This window comes from Rattus norvegicus, chromosome 4 (assembly GCF_021556685.1).
Source record: "Rattus norvegicus strain SHRSP/BbbUtx chromosome 4, alternate assembly SHRSP_T2T, whole genome shotgun sequence".
In the NCBI taxonomy this organism is placed as follows: Eukaryota; Metazoa; Chordata; class Mammalia; order Rodentia; family Muridae; genus Rattus; species Rattus norvegicus.
The window spans coordinates 80,197,106-80,219,843 of NC_141537.1; the positions used below are offsets into that span (position 1 = coordinate 80,197,106).

A 22,738-nucleotide genomic window follows, 5' to 3' on the forward strand; every position below is an offset into this window, starting at 1 on the left:
GAAGAAAATGATTCATGTGTCCTAAGAAGAAAGTCAATCTTGAAAATTGTTCCATAAAGGTACGTGTTGGCGTCACTGGTAGAAGATAACCATTATGTTCTGGTGCACATAGATGATCCAGCTGAATCTTAAGTCAAAATGTCAGTAGAAGAATTAAGATTGTTACACCCAAAATTAGTCAAAACTTAAGTTTAAGAAATCTTTTTCATAGTAACACAAAGCACATAACAGTCAGGAAGAAGTCTATGAAAAGATCTCAAGACCTTTACACAAAACAACTAAATTAGTGAGAGATTAAACATAACAGCTTAAGGGCTCAGTAGGACCAGGCAACACAGTGGCTGCCATGAGATCTATATTGGGGAAGATTGTGTGTGCTGCCTTGTCTTTGTCTCTCTTTAGGGAAAAATTCAGTTTTCTTTAATAACAAAATACTTATAGATAACAGAAGGTCTGAAAGGTATTTAAAGTGAATTTAAATTCAGTCTTTATATTTTGGGCTTTTGATGTTACATGTTAATGTTTCTAATCATTGAAAACAGAACCTTCCATCGTCGTTTATTATGCTGCTGTTTGTTGTAGGCAGGGGTGGGGGATGGGGGTCAGTAATGATGTTTCTGAACCAGTGCAGTCCTGGAATTGTCTGTGTAGCCTAGGCTGACCTCAGAAGTTTGATCTTAATTTCTTTAGCCCTCCAAGTGCTAAAATTACTGACAAGTGTCATTGTGTCTAGTTGGAATATATTAATTTAAAATTTTATTTTATGAAATCTGTTTGTTTCTGTTTGAGAGGACAGCTTTCTGAATACATAGTATATCCTGGAAATGTATCTAAGAACAAGATTGAAGTTGGGGTGGTGGCATTTGTATGTAATCCCAGAACTTGAGGTGAAGGCAGAAAGATCAGAAAATTCAAGGTCATTCTAGACTCCATGAAACTTCGTCTTTAAAAAGAAGTGCCAGGAAGTTATACTACTAGTCTCTGTGAAAAGGTTGGTCTCTAGTGGGATTAAAAGGTGGTTGGTCTGTAGTGGGATTATTGGATAGGTCCCCTAAAAAAATGGAGTGGGCTTTTTCCAAATTTTTCATCAGCATCACCAATTTTTTTTTTCACCCCACTGCTAAATTTTTTAAGAAAGTATAGTCTTTAAAGCTGCAGAAACCTTGGAAATAAATTGCTTTGCTTCAGATTAGTTTTTTTTTCTTTTGATTTTTTTTCCTGTGGGTGTGGAACATGTGTGTGTGCATATTTAGATGTCAGAGTTCAGGAGTCTCTTTCGAGGACCCGTCCTCGTGTTTCTGTGATGGAATCTTTAGTGGACTCAGTAGCAGTTTGTGTAATAGCTTGGGCTGATTAGCTAGCCAGCCCCAGAGAGCCTCCTGCCTCTGCTTCCTTGGCATTGGGATTACAAGTACCATAAGGTACTGCTCTCATATGTCATTTAGCAGTGGCAACCTTCTGGCACTCCATATTTACCAGATAGAAACAGGCTTGGAAGGCTGTGAGTCCTGTGCCCGGGTTTTCAGAAGTGAAAGTGCTGAGTAGAAGAGACTTGGAGCTGTTCCAGAATGCTGTGCACTTAAATTCCTGCATGTCACACACATGCTTCTTACTAAGTTGAATGGCTGTGTTTTTAATCTAATCATATGATAGGCTTCTACAAAGGTTTAAGTAGATGGTGACAATATACTGTGCATATTTACACGTCTACCTTTTTCCTTTGGTTCAATATAATCAAATGAGAATCTCACTGAGAACTAGGATCTTGACAGTAATTGTCATTTTATAAAATGTTGTTTGTCTTTTCATTGACTTAACCAATATTTTGTGACTATAGCTCTTAAGATCTGAGCTAGACCAGCAGTTTCTGGTTTTATGTTGGGACTCAAGAGTAGGAGGACAGGGGATGAAAAAAAAAAAAATCAGTCAAAGGCTGGCGTCATGAGGGCTACAAGAGCTGATGATTCAAGGCAGTAAGTTTATTAGTATGTTAGCTCTTTATGTATTCCTCAGACAGGGGAGTCAGGAAGGAGCATCAGAGAGAGTCTAAGGAAGCTCAGGATTCCCTGTAGTAAGCAAAGCACTTACTTCACACCTCAGCATCTGGAACTTTTGACCACAAACCTGGAAACTGTCAAGCCCAAGGTCCTGGCCTTAGGCCCGCAGGAGCCCTGGTGGTAGATCATTGCTAGCCTTGCCAAGCATGACCCTGGCAGGGGACAAGAGCACAGCATTCTTTTATTACACATGCAGGACCTTTGGGCCTACCTAACCCCTGATAATGGTCAACAATTTTTCAAAATTTGATCCTAAGGAAATGTCCCAATTGGGTTCTTTTTGTTATTCTTGGAATTGTATTTCATAAAAGAATTTTGCTGCTCTATTACAAGCACTATCTAAATGACTTCCAAATAAGTACTGAGATCTTTTTATGGCATTTCATGGGCTTTATAAATTAGTCAACAAGTATCAAGTATGTGGTTATTTAATGCTTAAAAATATAAATAAATAATTTTAACATCTTGATTTAATGCATAGGTATCAATTTCATTTGGGAAATTCAGTTTGTTAAATGGGTATGAACATAGCATCAAATTGGAAACAAAAGAAATTTAACTATTAAGTTGGAATCTAGTCCTAATTGAATACTTAGAATAGTTTACTTGATTATGTATAGTTCTAAAACTGAGTAGAAACAGTTCTGTAAGACCATTCTGCTATGATACTTCGAAAAGAATATAGGTGTTTAAGTGCCATTTACTTTATTAAAGTTGTTTTACGTGGTGTTCTAGAACACTTAGAAGTATATCAGTAGAAAATATTACTGTAAAAACTATTCTACTTCAGTAGTTTAAACAGGTAAACATACCACTTCTGTCATAACCTTGTAAAATAATTCATGGGAATAAATATATAGTTTGAAAACTATGGTTGTTAGGATCCAATGAAATGCTATATTTTTTGAGTGAAAATACATTATTGAGATTCTTTGTTATACCAAAATGCATCCTAATTCTTTGGGATTCAGCTAGGAGAAAGACAGGTATGATTTCTGCATTTCTCAGAATTTAACAGGAAACTGTTTTGAATAAAATCACAGAATTATATGTGTTTGGCCAAATTATAAAGCACTGTGTACACACACACACACACACACACACACACACACACACACACACACACACACACTGATCAGAGAGAGAGACAGACACTAATTCTAATTGGAGCAGTCAGTGAGGTTGAGACTTTGCTTCTGAAAGATGAGTATGAATTTGCTGTGCAAAGGTGATCAAGGTGGTCTTCCATAAATGATGGTAAAGAGGAGAGGATTTGTCTCAAGGTTAAGGAAGGATTGGGTGGTTAAAGCTACAAAGGTTGGTGTAGAGGGAATCCAGCAATGTACTAAAAGGCTTACAAGCCTTAAAATTTACATTTAGATTACTTCCTTAGGGGTCATTGGCATAGTTTGGGTCTGGAATGCCCCTCCCCTAAGTTCCCAACACATGATGCTGTTGGGAGGTGGCAAAATCTTTAAGAAGTAGGGCCTTGTAGGAGATTTATAGGAGGGTGTGTTCCCAAAAGTTCTGGTGCCTTGGTCTCTTTCTCTCTTGTCCTGGCTATGAAGTAAAGAGCTCTTCCCTGCCATGGGCTTCTGCTATGGTGAGCCTTTACTGGTCCAAAGCAATGGGTCAATCAGTCTGATATGAAAACTTCAAAACCGTGAGCCAAATAACCATTTTCTCTCTTAAGTGGCTTGTCTCAGGGATTGGTGACAGTAAGAGGAGGCTAACAGTTAGAGATAGGCTGCAGTGGTCAAGATAGGACCATAGCTAGGACTTTCTGGCAGGTAGAAGGGAAAGAATGGATAGATTACTGAAATATTGAAGGGTGGAATTGGCTCATTCTTTTGTCTAAGTTTCTGCTTCTACCACTTCCAAGTGTATATGTGTTAATGTAGTCTCATGCTTCCCTAGCCATTTGTTTGCTCCTCCTCCTCCTCTTCCTCCTCCCCTTCCTTTTTAACTCATATACTTTGCTGGTATCTAATAGGATCTTAAAAGGAATAAGCACAGAGTAAAGTTAAGCAATCACTCTACTGTGTTCTGTCATCTTTTTGTGTATTGAATTTCATTTAGGAACTTAGTTTAAATATTTTTATGTTTATATTTTATGTAATAGTGCTATGTACTTTCTAGTGTTTTGTGGTTGACAGTTCAGGAAACCCCATATATTTTAAAATGTACTTTTTTTTCCCATGTGGAAAGGTTTAATGAGAGAAGAGGAGGAGAGGAGTAAAGGTCGTCCATGAGCACGTGGAGGGAAGCAGGGAGGGAATGGGGAGAGAAGGGACAAAGAGGAAGAGGGGAAAAGGGAAAGAACAAGGAGCAAGAGAGGAAAAAAATGTACCTTTTCTTTTTCTACATTTTCTATTTTAGTAAATTTTATAACTTAAATCCTATTGGAATCTCTACTATGTTTTATTCCCTTCTTAATAACTCAAAAAGTATTGTCATCTTTTTTTATATTAGTGATTTTCATTACAAAATTTGTCCTTAATATATAGTATAATTTTATGATTTCCCCATATCTGAACATCTTATTTTACATTTAAGTGGCTGTTACTACTATTTAGGGAAAGTATTGATTTTTCTCTACTGCTCTAATGTATAGTCACTCTGGAAATTCTCATCATGAAGTAGCTATTTATTAGCATATTTTAATTGCAATGTAATTGCCTGATTTCTATTTGAGTTTTTCTTTATTTATGTATTTACTAATTTCTTATCTGATTTTTGTCTCATCAGAAATGCAGCAAGTTTTGGAAAACCTTACAGAGCTGCCCTCATCTACAGGAGCAGAAGAAATAGACCTAATTTTCCTCAAGGGGATTATGGAGAATCCCATTGTGAAATCACTTGCTAAGGTATATTAGTTTATTCATAAGATTGGCGAAGGACTTTGAAAACTGCTCTTATGGAAATCTTTTTAGTGGTCACCATTTTGGAATTTAGTTGATATACCTTTCTGCATAGTTAGCAAATGACACTTGTCACATATTATGCAAAGGTAAGGTTTACTGCCTTTTTATTCTATCTGTGGAGACAAATGACTCTTAGCTTTTTTGTCCTAGTACCTTAATATATATATATATATATATATATATATATATATATATATATATATATCATAACCCTGATATTTTAGATGTATTTTTTTATTTTCTTAATTCTGGAGCAAACTTAATAACTCCTTTTTACAACATATTTGTGGTTTTGTTTTATTTCACTTACAATTTCTTGATACTTGCTTAGAACATAGAGGAAGCTCAGTGTCTTTTAGCCTGTTTCACCCCTGCTGGCCCATGCTCAGAGTTGCTTTAGGTGGTTTTTGTTTTTGTTTTTGTTTTTTTGTTTTTTTGTTTTTTTTTTTTTTTTTGCTTTCGAGAGCCATTCTGATGGTTCCCAGCTGCTCTGCTCTCCTGTATGGATCCACCACCTCCTCCTGTTTCCTTTGTTCTCCTAGAATGCTGGTCTCACTTTATGTGGGTTGGTTTGTTTTTGCTTTCTTTTTCACTCTTTTTGTGTTTTAAGGCTTCTGATGGACATAGGAGAGCATGTCCTTCTACATTCCAGCTTCCCCCATGCCTTACTGTGTTGAGATACAGCCTGTGTTAGGGCCTGTTGAAGTAAGGAGGGGCTATTTAAGCCCTGTCTACAAAGGGTGTGCCTTGGACTCCTGTTGGGACAGCAGTCCTTTTACTCTTTCCTTGATCTTACACTGCTGATTGCTACTTTTTATTGCCCCTGATCTCATGTTTAAGGCTTTTAGGTAGATTTAGAAATTTTAATAACATCTAAGACCTTTTACAGCATGCTTGTAGTTTCCAAAGGTCTTTGGCATATGCTAGTTTATGACAGAGGTACAAGTATTCTAACCTTGTTTTTTAACTTCCTTGCTCTCTTTATGTTAACGTGGGGTGCTCGTATTTATGTGTATTTAAACAACTTCTGTGAGTGAAAAATGGGTTGGTTTGTGTGGTCTATGATGGGCTTTCAGAGGATCACCAGATCACTACTCTTAGCAGTTGAAATGGTTAGTTTACGTTGGAACACATAAGGAGCAACTGTACTCTCTTTGATTAAAAATAAAGACTGGGCAGATAACTCAAGAGGGTGAAGTGCTATGCTAGTGTGAGAACCTGACTTCAAATCCCCAGAACCCACCTGAAACCTGATGTCTCTGCCCCCCACCCTCTGTGTGCTGTGTGTGTGTGTGTTTGTATCTGTGTGCTGTGTGTGTGTGTCTATGTGTGTGTGGTTTATCTATGTGTGTGGTTGTGTGTGTTTCTATGTGGGTATATGTCTGTGTGGGGAGCATATGCCTCTCTGTGTGCGTGTGCGTGTATGTCTGTGTCTGTTTCTGTGTCTGAGCGGTATGTGTCTATAGTGTGTCTGTGTGGTGGATGTATGTCTGTGTGTAGCATGTGTATCTGTGTGTGTAGTATGTGAGGCACATGTGTGTGTTTGTTCCCAGTGCCAGAGAGATAGGCAATAAAGACCTGAATCCTCAAAATTTGTTGGCCTACAATCCTGGCATAAGAAGTAGCAAAAAAAAACAGAGAGACTCTGTTTCAAATAAGGTGAAAGGCCAGGACTGATACCTTAGGTAGTTTCTACACTTGCTTTATGAAATAGTAGGTCAGAGTCAGTCTGTCTGTCTGTCTGTCTGTCTCCCTCCCTCCCTCCCTCCCTCCCCCTTTCTCCCCCTCTCTCCCTCTCTCATCTTTTTCTCTCTTTTACACACAGTATAGGTACATAAAAGAGAAAAGCCAGAATCAATAATATCCAACATTCTAGCAGACTTCAAATAAATACAAAAGTAGTGGTAAAAGAAATTGCCAGGTGAGAAGGGAACGTCTAAGTAGGTAAGTTACAGCAATCTGGTACTTTGTAACAAGTAAGAAATTGAAAAGAAAAGCAAATCTAATTGACATTTTAAGTCTCAACTACAATATTTGAAATTATGTCATTTGATGGAAATAAGTATTAGAAGACTAGATACAGAAGGAGAGAATTGGCAAATTTGAAAATAAATGAACAGAAAAATCCCAGGTGAAACTCATAGAAAGCCAAATCAAAATATAGAGCAGAGATGTGAGATGCACACAGCTCTCATATGTGTGTACTTTTCCTCCCAGACAAGGACAGGGAGAAAGTAGTGAAAATAGATGCAGGCTAAGTCTAAAGAAATGCAGGACAAACTGGTTACTGAGGTGCCTGTTTACACAGCAAAGTGGATTCTGGCTGCCAGGATCTCCCAGCATCCCTCAGCATCACAGGTATGTGTAATAGGTCCTCCACCTTCAAGTGAGTCTTTCCCTGGCTTGCTCTGCTCCATGTGTCTCCATGTTTGCTTCATCACAATCTTATGGTCACCTGCTCATCATGATCTTCCTGGACCCTCTGCCTCATGGTCTCTCCCCATGTGGGCTCTCTACCTCTTTTCTTTTGATCCTTCTATTTTTCTTTGCTTGGGACCCTGGCCCTGGGATCAGAAGTTCTGTCTTCTCTGCCCAGTCATAGGCAGATCAGCTCTTTATTAACTAATCAGAGGTAATCACGGTGCATTCTTTATACAACACTGATAGAGAAGATGGTTCAATAATCAAGGCAGTAGTAGTGTCCAGACTGTAACCAGGTCTCTGGGCACTAAAGTTAGCAACTATTGAATATGTGGTTCACAAGACCAACCCCCAACGAGTTACTTCACTCAGTGTGATCTTTTTAGCAAATTTATGATTTTATTTTTCTTTGTGTTGAATAGTATTCCATTATATGAATGTACCAAATTTTCATTATCTGTTCCTCTGTTGAAGGACATTAAGGTGTTATGAATAGGGCAGCAATCAACATGACCAGGCAAGGATCAGGAGTAAGATGATGGGTACTTTGGGCAGATGCCAAGGTATTAGAGGTGGCCAATATGGTAGATTCCTTTGTAGTCTTTTGAGGTTTCTCCATACCGATTTCCAGAGTGGCTGCAACAATTGGCAATTCTACCAAAAGTGAGTGTGGGTTACTCCTACAATCTTCTCAGGATTTGTCAGTTCTTTTGTTGTTCCTTGCCATTCTGACTGTAGAGAGATGAAATCTCAAAGTTGTTTTATTTTGCATTTCCCTAATTGCTAAGGATGATGAATACAAATATTTCTTAGGCATTTTTATTTTTTTTTATTGAGAACTTTGTTTAGATTCCTAGCCCATTTATATTGGGCTATTTATTTCCTTGATTCTTTGCTGCTGCTGCTGCTGTCAAATTGAGGTCTTGGATCTAATTTTTTGTGAGGTGATAGATAGGGTTTCTTCTTTCTTTCTTTTACATGTGGACACTTGGCTCCCCAGGAGCATTCGGTGAAGAGACTGTTTTCTGTTGCATGGTTTTTGCCCCTATTGTCAAATATCAGATAGCTGTAGTGATGAGAGCTCATGTTGGTTTTCTATTTTATCCCATGGCTTTATGTGCCAGTTCCATGTAGTTTTATGGCTGTAACTCTATACTGTATCTTAAAGTCTGGAATAGCAGTCCCTCCAGCATTCATGTTGCTCAGGATTACTTTGGCCGAATGGGGTATTTTCTGATTTCATGCAAGTTTTAGTTAAGTTTTTTTGTTTTGGTTTGTTTTTCTTCCATGAAGACCGTTTGGAGTGTTTGGTATGGCGTGGAATCTGTAAGTGGCTTTTGGTGGAATGGTTATTTTCACAACATTATTTCTACCATTCCATGAGCATGGGTTCTCTTTCCATTTTCTAGTGTCTTTCTTCAACAACAATTTGAAGTTTACATTATAGAGGCCATTTAACCTTCCTGATTGGCTTTATTCCTAGGTATTTTATTGGTTTTGCTGAGATTGTAAGTGGGAGTGTATCTATAGAGTACGTTTATGATCTCCTCTTCAGTATGTTTGTTTTGGTGTAGAAAAGCTACTGGTTTTAATAAGTTTACTTTTACCCTGCCATATTGCTGAAATTGTTAATTGTTGCCAGAAGTTTTCTGATAGACTTTTTGGATTTGTTAAGTATAGTGATTCATATGCAAATAGGATAATTTGGCTTCTTATTTTCATATTTGTAATGCTTTAATTTTCTTCTCTTACCTTTTTGCCCAGGCACTATATATTGAAAAAGAGTGGGAATAACGTTTGCTGAAGGTTTGTCATACATAGATTTTATTACGTTGAGGCATGTTTCCTCCAGTCCTACTCTCTAGGACTTTTGTATCATTAATGCTTCTTGAACTTTTTCAAAGGCCTTTTCTGATTCTATTGAGGCGATCCTTTGTTACAGGTTCTGTTCTAGGTCTTTTGGCCTCTCTGGTTTAACCCTGGTATTTTAGGTAAATCAAGAAATTCCAGTTTTTAAAAATAGATTTTTCAACTTGATGAAGTACAGATTTTTATGAGTATTCCTCTATAATATTATCTATGTCTTGGTTGAATGTTGTAATGAGTCCCTATTAATTGCTAATTTTTAATTTAGATAATTTTTTCCTTTGTTTTGGTTAGTTAGGAATCATCTCTTGAATTATTTTTCTTTATTTCTATTTCATAAATTTCTGCTTTAGTTTTTATCATTTCTTAGAATATGCTGAGTTTGGGCTTGGCTTGAATTTTTCTCTTGCTCTCCTCTATGACCCATCATCACTCAGTAAGGAGTTACTTCATCTCTGCCAGGTTATGTATTACTGACTGGAGTTGTGTTTGCTGTCAATCTCAAGTTTTATTCCATAATGGTTGGCTAAGTTCTGTGGAATTGTTTTCACTTGCCTGTGTTAAGGCTTGTCTATTTCATTGGCTCCATGTGCTCCTGAGTAGATTGTATATTCTTTTAGGTGGAACACCCTGTGGAACTGTTGGGTTCATTTGATGTAAGGTATTTAATTTTAAGGTGCCCCTTTATTTTTTATTCAAAGGCCTATCTCCTGGACAAAGTGTGGTGTTGAAATGACCTAAAGTTATTGGGCCTGTGTTAATCTCGTCTCTAATTCTATTAGTGTGCCTTTCCTGAAACCCAGTATTGCCAGTTTGTTGTATGTATTTGGGCACTGTAATATTTTCTTAAGTAATGATCGCTTGATTAGAATTCAGTACCCTTTTTTTCTCCTGCTTAGTTTTAGTTTGAAATCTTATTTTGTCAGATATTAGGATGACAATGCTTGCTTGCTACTTGATTACCATATGCTTGGAATAATTTTTTTTTCTGTCTGTTCACATTAAGGTGGTTCCTTGTTTTTAAAACTAAGTTTCCAGTAGATAATATGTAAAGTTGCTTTTAAAATGTGTTAATTGTGGTCACCATGTTGTTGTTTGTTTGTTTGTTTTTATTTCTTATTTGACCTGGGAATATGGACTTGTTTCTCTGGTTGTGTGTTTGGTGTGATAATCTCACTGTCCTTAAATTGGGTCAGTGCTGGAGACGCCTGACCTGAACCTGGCCAAGTTAAGCTTTGGATAGCTGTTTAATTGGACCAGGGAAAGATGACTCCCAAAGCACAGGACTGGAGCTAGGCCTGTGACTGCAGATATGGCAGCAGGCAAAGGAAGGCTTAGGGGGGAAAGGAGCAACTCTTCAATCAGAGGTAGGTCTCAAAGCAGGTTTAAAGGCCACAGACCTAGAAGTAAGACTTCATGTAGAAATGGCTACAGGTGGGGTAAGAAAGTTCAGGAGATGAGGAAGGGAGGACGTGACTTCCCCAGCAGAGGTGTCTCAGGAACAGTGACGGTTCCTGGGCAGTAGCCTGGATCTGGGCTTGTGGGATGCCTGATAGTGGTAGGTTTGGGGAAGGGATAAGAAAGGGAAAAAGGGACTTACCCATGTCTCTTAGTTACTTTCCTGTTGCCTTGACGACACCGTGATCAAGGCAACTTTACAGAAGAGAGAGTATTGTGTTTACAGTATTTACAGTTCCAGAGGGTGAGTCCATGGCCATCATGGCGGAGAACATGGTCTCAGGCAGGCAGATGTGGTACTGGAGCAGCCTGAGAGCTTACATCTGATCCACAAACAGGAAGCAGAGAGAGGGGAGGAGGGGAGGGAAGGGGAGGGAGGGAGGGAGAGAGAGACAGAGACAGAGAGGGGTGCGGGAGGGAGAGGGAGAACACTAACTGGGAATGGCATTAACTTTTGAAATCTTAAAGTTCACACACAGTGACACATGTCATCCAACAAGGCCAGACCATGACATGTGACATTGGCTCTTTTTTATTCCTCCTCCATTCTGAATATCTTGTATTCCTTGACTTACTGCACTGGCTAGCGCACCCCAGTACAGTACCCTGGGTGGAAGAGTGCTACCGCTTTGCTGGATCTCAGTGGGCAGCATCTAGTCTCACCAACAAATATAACAGAATTGTGGGTCTGTGTTGTGTATAATTCTATATCACAACCTGAAAACTCCTACATTCTGGGTAAAGTTAATGTTGTGTTCCTCTGCATGAATATACCATAGGGTTTTTCTAGGTCAGGTTTCTGGTAGACTTTTTATATGGCCTTTGTGTTATTAAATTATGCTATTATGTATAGCCCTGTGTTTCATACATGTTCATATATCTTTAGGTCAAATTTTTAGAAAAATCCTTTAATTTTGTAGGAGTTGATGAAATCCTACAACCTGCTCACATGTGTGTTGTGACTAGAAAATACACGTGTGAGAAGCCTTTTCCCTCTGTGCTCACTGGCTTGGTCTGCTACCAGGAGTGTTAAGAAGAAAAGGAACATTTTTGTATAGTTTTAGTTTGTACATGTTTTAGTTTATGCTTGTAATTTTGTATCTTTTCATTTCTTTAGAAGTTTTAATTTCCCGTCCTGTGAATTTTTTGTTCATATTCTTAATTAGTTGGTCAGTTAGTTTGTAAAAGGTCTTTGTATAAAGAAAAATTGGCCTTTTACCAGTAGAAGACTTATGTCTTGACTCTAGATTTTGTGTCTCGACATTGCTGATTCTTAATGAGAAGTGCTTTAATGTTTAGTTACATAAAATTAGACATTTTTGCATGAGACTTGAAGCTGCTTGATTTTGTGTCATATGTTGAAAGTAATTTCCAATTCTAATATAAGATACTTATGTGTTTCCTCCTCAATACCAGTTTTTAAAGCAACCTTGCTTCTCTTTAAAAAAATGGCAAATACCTTTTTGTGGTGATGGGCATCTCTGTGGCCCTAATTCTGGAACTCCCTTAGCAGTGGTGCTGGGATGCTCTGTGGTGTAAATTACCTAATAAAATTTGAGCTCCATTTGGAGAGTGAGATGATTTCTGAAAGTCTTTTGGGATTTTCATTCTAGCTGGTGTGCTCCTGTTTTGCTTGGCCCCGGGCTCTTACTTGTTGTCATACATGCAAAGGAGGACAGGAGTGGGACGCTCTACATGCCTGTTTCCTCTCATTCAAGTTCTTATGCCGGGGTCTCCGTAGAGTTGTCTGCTATTCGGGAGTTTAGGTCCTTAGATAAAAGAAAAACAATTTTTACCCCAGCTAAATTCATTTTCCATTTATGTACCTTTTCTACAAAATATTTAATAAGGAATGGCTACATTCTTAGCCCTGTTCAAGAAAATAAAATCAAAGTTTATGTATGAGATTGCTTTTTAATGGCAAAGGCAAGGTCCCAGAGACTAACACTGGTACCTTACTAATGCTATTCTTCGTAGTAACTATATTTAGAAAAATCCAGTCTGCAAGCATGCAAGGACAATACCTGAGTAAACTAGTCTGAAGTTGTAGAAGAAAATCTCAGCTCACTTTTCTGAGGTGCACATGGTGACAAGGAGCCATAGAACGACCCAAACACACCCAGAATTCCTTCATATCACAGACTGGGTGTATGGAGATAATGACTCTTATATAAAATAGAAATTCTCAAGGAAGGCGTTTAGTGACATCATGGCTAGCCATGTTAAGAATGCTAGGCCACAGCTGTCAGCCCAGCATTGGCCATAGCATGTGCTTCCCTGCTTGTGACAGGTGAGATTCATTTTTATTAAGTTATCCTGCCTTTCAGTACTGCCTTTCTGAAAGGAAAAGACTCATTTGATGAAACAAGTGACTCATTTGCCCCCTTAATTTTTCTTTTTTCTTTTTCTTTTTTTAATACAGGGTCAATACGCTATTGTGGCCCTTGTTGCTTACCTGGAATTTGCAGTGTAGACCAGGCTGGCCTCAAACTCGGAGATCCATCAGGGTGTGCTTCACTACCACCTGCTCTTCACTGGCTTTTAATGTTTCCTGAGACCCTGCGAGTTTGAGGAATTAAGTTCAAGTTGGCACTTAGCTTCTGAAAATTGCTGAATAAGTTTTGATGCTAAAGTAATTTAGAGGTCTCAAGTTTTTACAGTGCCTCAGAACCTTAACAACCCTGTTATAACAATGGGCCTGTATTGCTGTTCTAGGAGAAATAAAATTGATATTTTAAAGATTTTTGAGGAATCTCATGTCTCCAGCTCAAGTCAGACTCAACACTGTTTAGCTAAGAATGGCTTAGACTCCTGGTCCTCTTGCTTCCCCCTCTCAAGTGTTTCTATTACAGAAAGGCCACCTTCCCTGGCTGTGAAATTGATCTTGAATATATTTTAGAAATTGTTTTACCATATTAGAGTGACTAGCCATAATTTCACTAAAACCTCGAGAATTTCTGTACTTTATACTAGAGTCTTTATCTCCACAAATCCAGTCTTTGAGATGAGGGGACTTTTGGGTTATCTTCCAGTTCCTGCAGCTCCTGGGACACTCCCCGTCTGCTGTTACATTTATCCTGTTCTCACTTAGCATCACCTAACTTGTAGTAAAGCGGAAGAGGAAGGGAGATACATTATAAATATTCAAGTACTGAAGGCCTGAATTGAAGCAGTCTACACACACAGCCTTAGATATGTTAATCATGTGACGTACACAGGCAAACACTTAGAACCTGTTGACTTGATGCCTGAATGTGGTAAAAACAGGCGTCCATGTCCTGGGGGATCTTTACAGCTCTTCCAGGAACAAAACCATGCAAGTCAGAGGGCCGAGGCGGAGTTCTGAAGCCACACAGCGCCAGACACCTGGGAAGCCATGTACTGCACACACGGCCCGGCTGTGCAGCTAGAGCGTGGCACGCAACAGTCAGCAGAGGCTCTGAAGCTTCAGAAAACCGAAACCGTCCCCAGTCGCCCATTGTTGCGTGTTCTAGTCTTTATAATAACATTGTCTATGTAAATCACACTAGGTCTTTTGACTTTCCCCCGTATGTTTAATCAAATTTGCTGCTTTATCAGTATTTGATAGCTTTCAAGATGTTTTCTTCTGAAGTCTTTCTGCCTCTGGATCCTGAGTAGTGGGGACACTTGTGTGATCCATCATACCCAGCAAAGCCTACTCAGGAGCCAGAGGCAGGGTTCAAGGTTAGTCTGGGCAACATAGAAAGGGGAAGGGAATTTACTTGCCTCTCTTGGGGAAAAAAAATCACTCTGGTAAATCACTTTGAAAAAAATATAAAAAAATGATGATTTACAAGTTACAAATGTTATATTTGGATTCTCAGGGATCAACACTGGTGGTACATACAGCATGAAAAACATCACAGCAGTATGACACTGGACATAGGGGTTTCTGTTCGGCACTTATAGAAATGTAATCTGTGTCCTATGTGGTTTCACCCTTTCCCTGTCATTAGAATTGGTGAGCAATTTGCCGAAAGAAAACGTCAAGGACGGAGGCTGTGTGATACTCCTGAGCTCGGATTAGAACTCTGCTCCGCTCCTCAGCCAGACTTTATTCTAAAATGTCTGAGGCAGACAGCAGCTTTGCGTTTTTCTTTGTTTGGCTTTGTTAAGGTGCATACATTGACAGAGCTGTCCTCCTAATCAAAGTATGAAATCTCAGACCTGCTCAAGAACTGCCTCATCTGAACTGAGGTTTTATTTAATTTTTCATTGCTAGGTATTAAACCCAATATGCATTAAGAAAGGATATTACCACTGTGCTGTATCCCTAGCCTAGATTCTCAGTTTCTATAATTTCCAATTTCCTTTTGTTTTGGTTTGGGGTGTGTGTGTGTGCGTGTGTGTGTGTGTGTGTGTGTGTGTGTGTGTGTGTGTGTATGTGTATGTGTATGTGTATGTGTATGTGTGTCCATCAGTATGTCTAAATCTTGTTTTCAAGATGGAACCTCTTTATAGCTCAGGTTCTGGCTTCAAATGACCAACCTGCCCTCCCAGGTTTCTTAGGCCTAGGATTAAAAGACATATACCTGATTTACTTCCTCTTTTAAATCATTTAAAAATACTAACATGCATAATGATTATATTTTTATTCTTTTTCTTACTTTATCATTTGCTTTACTAAAACATGACAGTATACAGAGTTCAGCCTCTATTAGACACCCAGTTGGTGAGTAGAGGATATCACATGATCTTTACATAACATCTGTCCTACTCATTTTTTAAAACAATAATTATAAAGATGAGTATTTCACAGTGTTAGAGACCAAAGTCATCATACTTTATGGTATATTTACAAAATTTGTCTGTTGCTTATAATTAAAATATTAAAAATGGCTTTATTAAATTAGACCTCTAATTTTTTTTTTTATATTTGTTTGTACATGTGGACATGTCCTAGTGCTTTTGTGGAGGTCAGAGAACACCTTTTTAGGAATCAGTTCTCTTCTGCTGTGTCGGTCCCAGTGATAAAACTTAAGGTTGTCAGGCTTGGCAGCCAATACTTTTACCTGAACTATCTTGCCTACCCTCTAAATAATATCTTTAAAACTAAGAAATTATAAAGCAGTATAATATTGGCTAGAACAAAACACAGTGGCAATATTAATTTAATCCCCTCTTTTCAGGCTCACGAGAGACTTGAAGATTCAAAATTAGAAGCTGTCAGTGACAATAACTTGGAATTAGTGAATGAAATTCTTGAAGATATCACTCCTCTCATAAGTGTGGATGAAAATGTGGCAGAACTGGTTGGTATACTCAAGGAGCCTCACTTCCAGGTAACCTGTCCATGCCCTCTTCCACAGCCTTCTTGAGAAGCTAACTTCCACATGGAAGTCATTCAGTGCTGTTCAGGGCCTGTAAGAGATCTGTAAGTTCTTAAGTATTCTAATATCCTGAGGTTAGAGGAATGTAAACACATATACATGGCTATATGCAGCATAGAAATATACAGTATTTGCCACAGAAAGAAATAACCTTGACTTTTCCTTTTTGTCATCAGTTAACCCTGACTTACCATCAGACCACATCCTGGGAAAAGTTCTCCTCACTCTGATAGTGTCACTGCCACTGCCTTGGTTTGTTTGTTTGGTCTTTTTTCTTTATTATTGGGTGAGGGGCATACACCATGGCAGATATATGGAGGTCATAGACACCTGTGGAGTTTGTTCTCTCCTTTTATCTTTTGGATCCCTGAGATTGAACTCAGGTCTTCAGGGTTTGTGGCAGGAGCCTTTAACCCTCTGAGCCATCTTGATGACCCTTTTTCTTCATTGATGTCACTGTTTCTCATTCCTCCCTTGGCCTAGTATGGAACATTGTCAGAATTGTCTCAGGATCAGGGTAAATTCAATGTTCGCCATGATGAAAAGATGACAGGAAAGGTTTGTCTAGGGAAAGGAACTGTTACATAGCATACTTCACTCATAGATTCAAAGAACAACTGGCCTGTAAGTTAAGCAGTTTCACAAAGAAAAGTTTACTTTGAACAGAAACAATGGGGAATTTTTACTTTAAATCTGTAATAAAAGTGTGTGGTAGTAGAGAAAATAATAGGAAAATAGCAAGTGAATAGAAACCCCAGAAATACATCCAGCCATGCATGTTAGCAGAAAAAGTGTCACTGTTTTTCCTGCAATCTTTGTTCTCAGAATTAGATAGTAACACTCCTTTGCTTTTTTAAACCACTTTATGAGAGGCTAAGTAATTGAGTTTATGTAAAGCAGTGTGAAGTATTTGACGTTTATCTTGAGGGCGCTGGGAAACCTTGGGGTCTGGATACTTACTATACACGCAAATTAACAGTCCATGTAGGATTCCCATCGCCATCCTGAATGTGGTGCTTAGTTGAAGAGACTAAGCTCAGTCTCCCACTTCCTGGTTTTATCTGGTTGATTTTCTGATGTGTTATTTACTTTAGAAGTTCTAATTAAAGGATTAACGACTCTTCTCAAGCACATTACCTTGAACTTGAATGCATCTTAAATGATGATGCAAAATGAGTGTCAGAGGATGTAGAATGCCTGGTTCCCTACTAGGGTTGGTACTGAAATTGGTGCTTTGATTACAGGCTGTGACAGTCTTATCCTTTTTCTGAAATCCTGTCCGCTGGGAGGTAACCTAGTGTATTGTTATTTTTATGTTATACAGATGCTTTCTTACGGGGCATGGAGGGAAGGTGTTACTTGTTTCTTTGTTGGCATAGGTCTGACTACAAGCTGGCTTCTTTTACTGTTCTTCTCTCCTACCTCAGCCTCCAGAGTGTGAGCATTATAAGCATGTGTCACCACAGCAGGCTAACATTATACTAGTGTTAACTTTCTTAAAACTGGTTACCGCTAGACCAATGGTTCTCAACCTTTGGGTCTTGATCCCTTTAGAAGTTTAATGACCCTTTCAGGGTTCTTCTAGGACTACCAGGAAAAAAAAGTATTTATATTATGATTCATAACACTAGCAAAATTAAAGTTATGAAATACCAACAAAAATAATTTTATGATTGAGGTTCACCTCGACATGAGGAGCTGTATTAAAGGGTCACAGCATTAGGAAACTTGAGAACTACTGCTCTAATTAATATTCCGTGCCTAAATCAATATTTCCATTAGAGATTGTAAAATAACATTTTCCAAATTGTCTCATTTCATATATGTGAGCTGGCAATGTCCTCTGAACCCAGAGTTTATCCTCAGCTGTCCTTCTGCCCTGCGACATGTCCTACTGGACAAGGTAGCAAAATGATGAGTACTACTCTTTACCAGTTTGTAAAGTAAGAGTTGTTTAAGACATCATCTTCAGTTGGTAACAAACTTTTTAGTCCTTTTTTTCACTAAATAGCTTTATGCACCGGGGCTGGTTAGTTGGTTGATTGGTTGGTATATTTTTCTCTAAATGTGGAGATTCAATTCTCTATAATAGTTATTCCTTTTGGCATTTAAATTATGCTAACTTTAGCCAGGGGTGAGCAGTCTTTTTGTATACAAATCTGTAGCTCCTGAAAACTCTTGACCAGAGAGATAAAATTATATTAATAGTGTTTCATGTAGTCACAGGAGCAAAAAACCCTGCCTCAAAATAGAAGCCCAGGTTAGAGCTTTGAATAGCTTCCAGCATTTTAAGGAAAACCTCTCCTAGAATTTCTAAGTTCTTTTCTTTTTTGAGTTGTTTTATATGCATACTTATGTTTGCATGTGTGTTTCACCTCTGTGCATATATGCAAAGTCTAATGGTCAAAGCGCCTGATGCATGTTTTCCTCAGTTACTTCCCTCCTTCCTTCCCTCCCTCCCTCCCACCAGCTTATCACCAGTTTGCCAGCAAAGGGCCAGAGATATCCTCTTGTGTCCACTCCTCAGAGCTGGGACTACAGACATGCACCACTCTACCCAGCGTTTGATGTGCTGAATCTCACACAGTACTTAGGCTGGCGTCAAGCACTTCACTTCTCTGCCATCTTCCTAACGCTGTTTCTACATTGAATTTTCAGCATCTTGTAAATGATTTTATGAAATTATCAGAAATTGCCAATTAAGCTAGGACCCAGATCATCTGTTTCTTGAATGTGTCGATGCTTGCTATCCTCTTCTGTTTTGATTTGTCGTCTGTGAACTTGTGTTCTGCTACTCAGAGACTTTTTAACTTAGTGTTATTGCAAGCATTGAGTTAAAACTGAACTCCTTTAGGATAGAGAATTTCTAAAACATTTACTATAAAAAAATGAAATGCCTAGACAAGTACCTCAGAGTCATCTATAATAGCATACACACAGTAAACATAGAAAGCAAAATGGACGTTCTAGCTGGAACCATTTCTGGTTCTTTTCTCCTTACTTCATTTTATCTTTTATAGACTAAAACCTTAACTGGTAATATTCCTACTAGTGGTAGAAGTTGCTGATATTTATTTTCTCTTAGGTATTTTTAGCATTTCTTTTATACATGTCCAAAGTATATTACTAATATATCAGCATAATAAAAATTAGAGTCTTTATCACTCCATTTTTTTTTGTACCTTATAGCTAGGGATTAGTTAAAGACTGAAGAAGATGGCTGCCCCTGCTGATAGGAAGTTTGTCACCTCCCTCTACTTGGTTTGGAAACCTGGGTTTGGTTTCCAGTGAACATGGCACTTTAAAATAAAAATATGTGACTAAATTCTACCAGTCTCTTCAAATCTGAAAACCTGAATATGATATTATGTATGTATTTAACTTAGTTCATGTTGAGAATTTAATATTGTGTCCTTAGAAACTTTTAGCGCTGTACAGTGATAATGAACTAATAAATTATTTTTAGCAACTTGTTCCATCAGTAGCTAATAACCACAGGCTGTTTTGACTCCTTACAGTCGCTCCTGGAGGCCCATGATATTGTGGCATCAAAGTGTTATGAATCGCCGCCTTCAAGCCCAGAAATGAATATTCCTTCTCTCAATAATCAGTTATTGCCAGTGGACGCCATCCGTATTCTCGGTATTCACAAAAGAGCTGGAGAGCCATTGGTGAGTAGACATCATGGCTATCTTAGATCCGAACTGTAGTGCTGCCTAGGCTGCTCCTGATGAACTGTGGGAGCCACCCGTGCTCATTTTATCAGTCTCCTTGGCCTTCCTAGAAGTGCACAGCAGACGATCTGTCAGTCATAGCCTAGGAAATATAATCAAAAGGAAACCTTCAACTGACTTAGAAGCTAAAAATAGGCCAGTGGGCAACAGGAAAACGGTTTCATTTCTTTAGAAGTTGTCTGTTCACTTACTAATGATTACACCAAAGCAAGAAAATTGTTATTAAAGTTTAAGGTATATAAATTTAATGAACTTAAATATATTTAAATTATAAAATTTAAAGTATATACTTAAGTAAATTATACTGAAGTATTAAAAAGTACAAAGTATAAGTAGTGAAGTTAACTTTTTATTTACGGTTCCTAAAAAGAGTGATGAGGCAAGCGGGGCAAGTCAGCAATCTGTGCTGCTGTCTCTGTCTGTGGAATACAACTAGATTTGGAGGTGAACCCGATTGCATGGCTGGTCTCTGATATCACAATTGCACTTTACTAGGATTGGACAGGAAAACATGAGACGGAATTCACCAGCTTGGTTTCAGAATAATATTGTTTGTATTCATTGATCTTTATGGATTTTTTCCCCCAATTTTCTATAGGGTGTAACATTCAGGGTTGAAAATAATGATCTGGTAATTGCCCGAATCCTTCATGGAGGAATGATAGATCGACAAGGTCTGCTTCATGTGGGAGATATCATTAAGGAAGTCAATGGTCATGAGGTTGGAAACAACCCAAAGGAATTACAAGAATTATTGAAAAATATTAGTGGAAGCGTCACCCTAAAAATCTTACCAAGTTACAGAGATACTATTGCTCCTCAGCAGGTGAGCGATGATTTCCTGGATGGTGTAACAATATCGTTTAGTCACTCTACTCGACAGGTGCTTAACTGTTACTATTTTGCTAAAGAGAGTTTGTCTTGGAAACTTTTGAATTTTTATATAATGCTATCTTAGTACTATAAAGGAAATAATAAGACATTTGTTTTTGAACAATTTGAACCCTGGTATTTGGGCAGTCTACAGGCAGGTGTCAAAATAATCATAAAGCCTTTTGAAACACTTACTGTTATTGAAAACATTTTTGACATCCCTTGTTTTTCAAACATTATGCTAGGGCCTTTGAGATGGTGTAGTCTACATTACCTCCAGGTTAATTGATGCTTTGTGATATGTTAAGACAGTGTCATATATGTTAGATTAAAGATGATCTTGGATACTTAGTTTTTGCATGTTTCACATATATTTTAGGTAAAATGAATAAATGAACAGAAAAATGTGCTAATGATACAGATCTTTTGGTCTCTTGTAATGATCCTGACATAATCCTAGTTCTTGGGAGATTGAAACAGAAGGACCCCAAGTTTGGACTTTAGCCTGGGATACATACTGAGACCCCCCCCTCCCCACCAAAAGAAGAGATGGAGATGGGAGCATTCTGGTTTTGAGCTGTTTCTTAGAGGATAGGACACACTACTTAATCATGATTCTCCTCTTCAGATAGATTACATCTATGAAGTAAAGGCAGATACCTGTTTTGGTTTCATCTCTGTGGCTATGACAACTAAAACTAACCATATTACCTAACTTTCCAAAGAAAGCAATCATTGATAAAAGAAAAGACATTAGCATTTAAACTATCCCTCCTCTTCTCCGGCTGCCATCTCTGCATTTGTGTATTGCCATTTGTGACAAAATGAGACCTGTTTGAACCTGATTATGTTGGAAGAATATTTGTAATTTTATTAGCTATTAATTATAAATGGGAGTTGTTTTCCTCTGTGATCCCATCCAGAAGTCTTGTAATTAAGTTACCAATGTGTATTTGTTACTTTCTTGTTCTGTAACAAAGTGCCTGATGAAAGCAGCTGAGGGAAGAGAGGGTTTGTTTCGGCTCACAGTTTGTCAGAACAGTTCTGGTACTGAGAAGATTGTGGCAGCAGGAGCATAGGCAGCTAGTCACAGTGTATCCAGTCAGGAAGCAGTTAGAGGGAAGGCTGGTTCTCGGGTCACTTTCCCTTTTTGATTCAGTCCAGGACCCCAGCCCGTGGGATAATGCCGTTCACGTTTACTGTAGGTCTGCTCTACTCAATTAAACCTTTTTAAAACATCCTCCTAGATACTCCCCGAGGTGTGTTTCCATGGTGATTTATAATCCTGTCTAGTCAATGATGATCATACTATGTGCAGTGTGTGTGAGTATGTGTGAATAGTTTATTTCATTATATGGATATTTAGCTTTGGTTCAAGCATAAATTCTCCATTCCGCAGTGGGGTTTGGGGTTTATCTAGCCTTTACTCGGGAAGAGGATTCGAGTGTGGAGTGGAAAGAAGTAGTCATTTGGGCCTGCACAATGGTCTCTGGTACATCCGACTGTGAAAAAGTAGTGACACCATTGTGGGAAGCCTCTGGCTGTACTCAAATTGGGATTTTTATTTTTAATGAACAGAAAATGATTATGTTGAAATGGTAAGCATAAACCAAGACTGTTCTGGACAAATCTTGGGCATCTAAGAGATGCTGTGAATAAGGAAGGGCATTTGCCCTTAGAACTGACTTTCTTACCTAGGAGCTCCATCATCTAATGCACTAGCGCCCACCCCCATCTCAGCCCCAGCTACTGGGTTGCTTCTGTATTCTCAGTTACCCATGGCCAAGGAAAGTCTAAAAATACTAAGAGAACTTCTGCGATGACTCATACTAAGTGTGCATTATTCTGTGCATGGTGAGAAACTTGTTCTTCATGCTTTAGTTCCACCCAGAACTGAATCACCCCCTCGTTCAGAGTATTGTATGTGGTGCCCATTCCCTGGTAGCTTTCTCGGTTAGCAGAACACCTATCCTGGTCTATCAGCTTGTATTCAGGTAACTCCTGGGGTGCATCACAGCCATAAAACATAAGCCTTGGCAATTCAGATATACCGA

General features: G+C 38.5%; 1 protein-coding gene across 16 annotated transcripts in view; it reads left to right on the plus strand.

Annotated features, from left to right (window-relative positions):
• The window catches only part of Pals2 (protein associated with LIN7 2, MAGUK p55 family member), an 84,854-nt gene that overhangs the window by 29,456 nt on the left and 32,660 nt on the right, over positions 1-22,738 (plus strand). For 15 of the 16 annotated variants that reach the window (XM_087658066.1, XM_087658058.1, XM_087658067.1 and 12 more), the window contains 4 exon segments: positions 4,806-4,924; positions 15,877-16,029; positions 19,596-19,748; positions 20,410-20,637. In XM_087658066.1, coding sequence (XP_087514192.1) covers positions 4,808-4,924; positions 15,877-16,029; positions 19,596-19,748; positions 20,410-20,637 — 651 coding nt within the window. In that variant the 5' untranslated portion in view covers positions 4,806-4,807. 16 annotated transcript variants of the gene reach the window in all.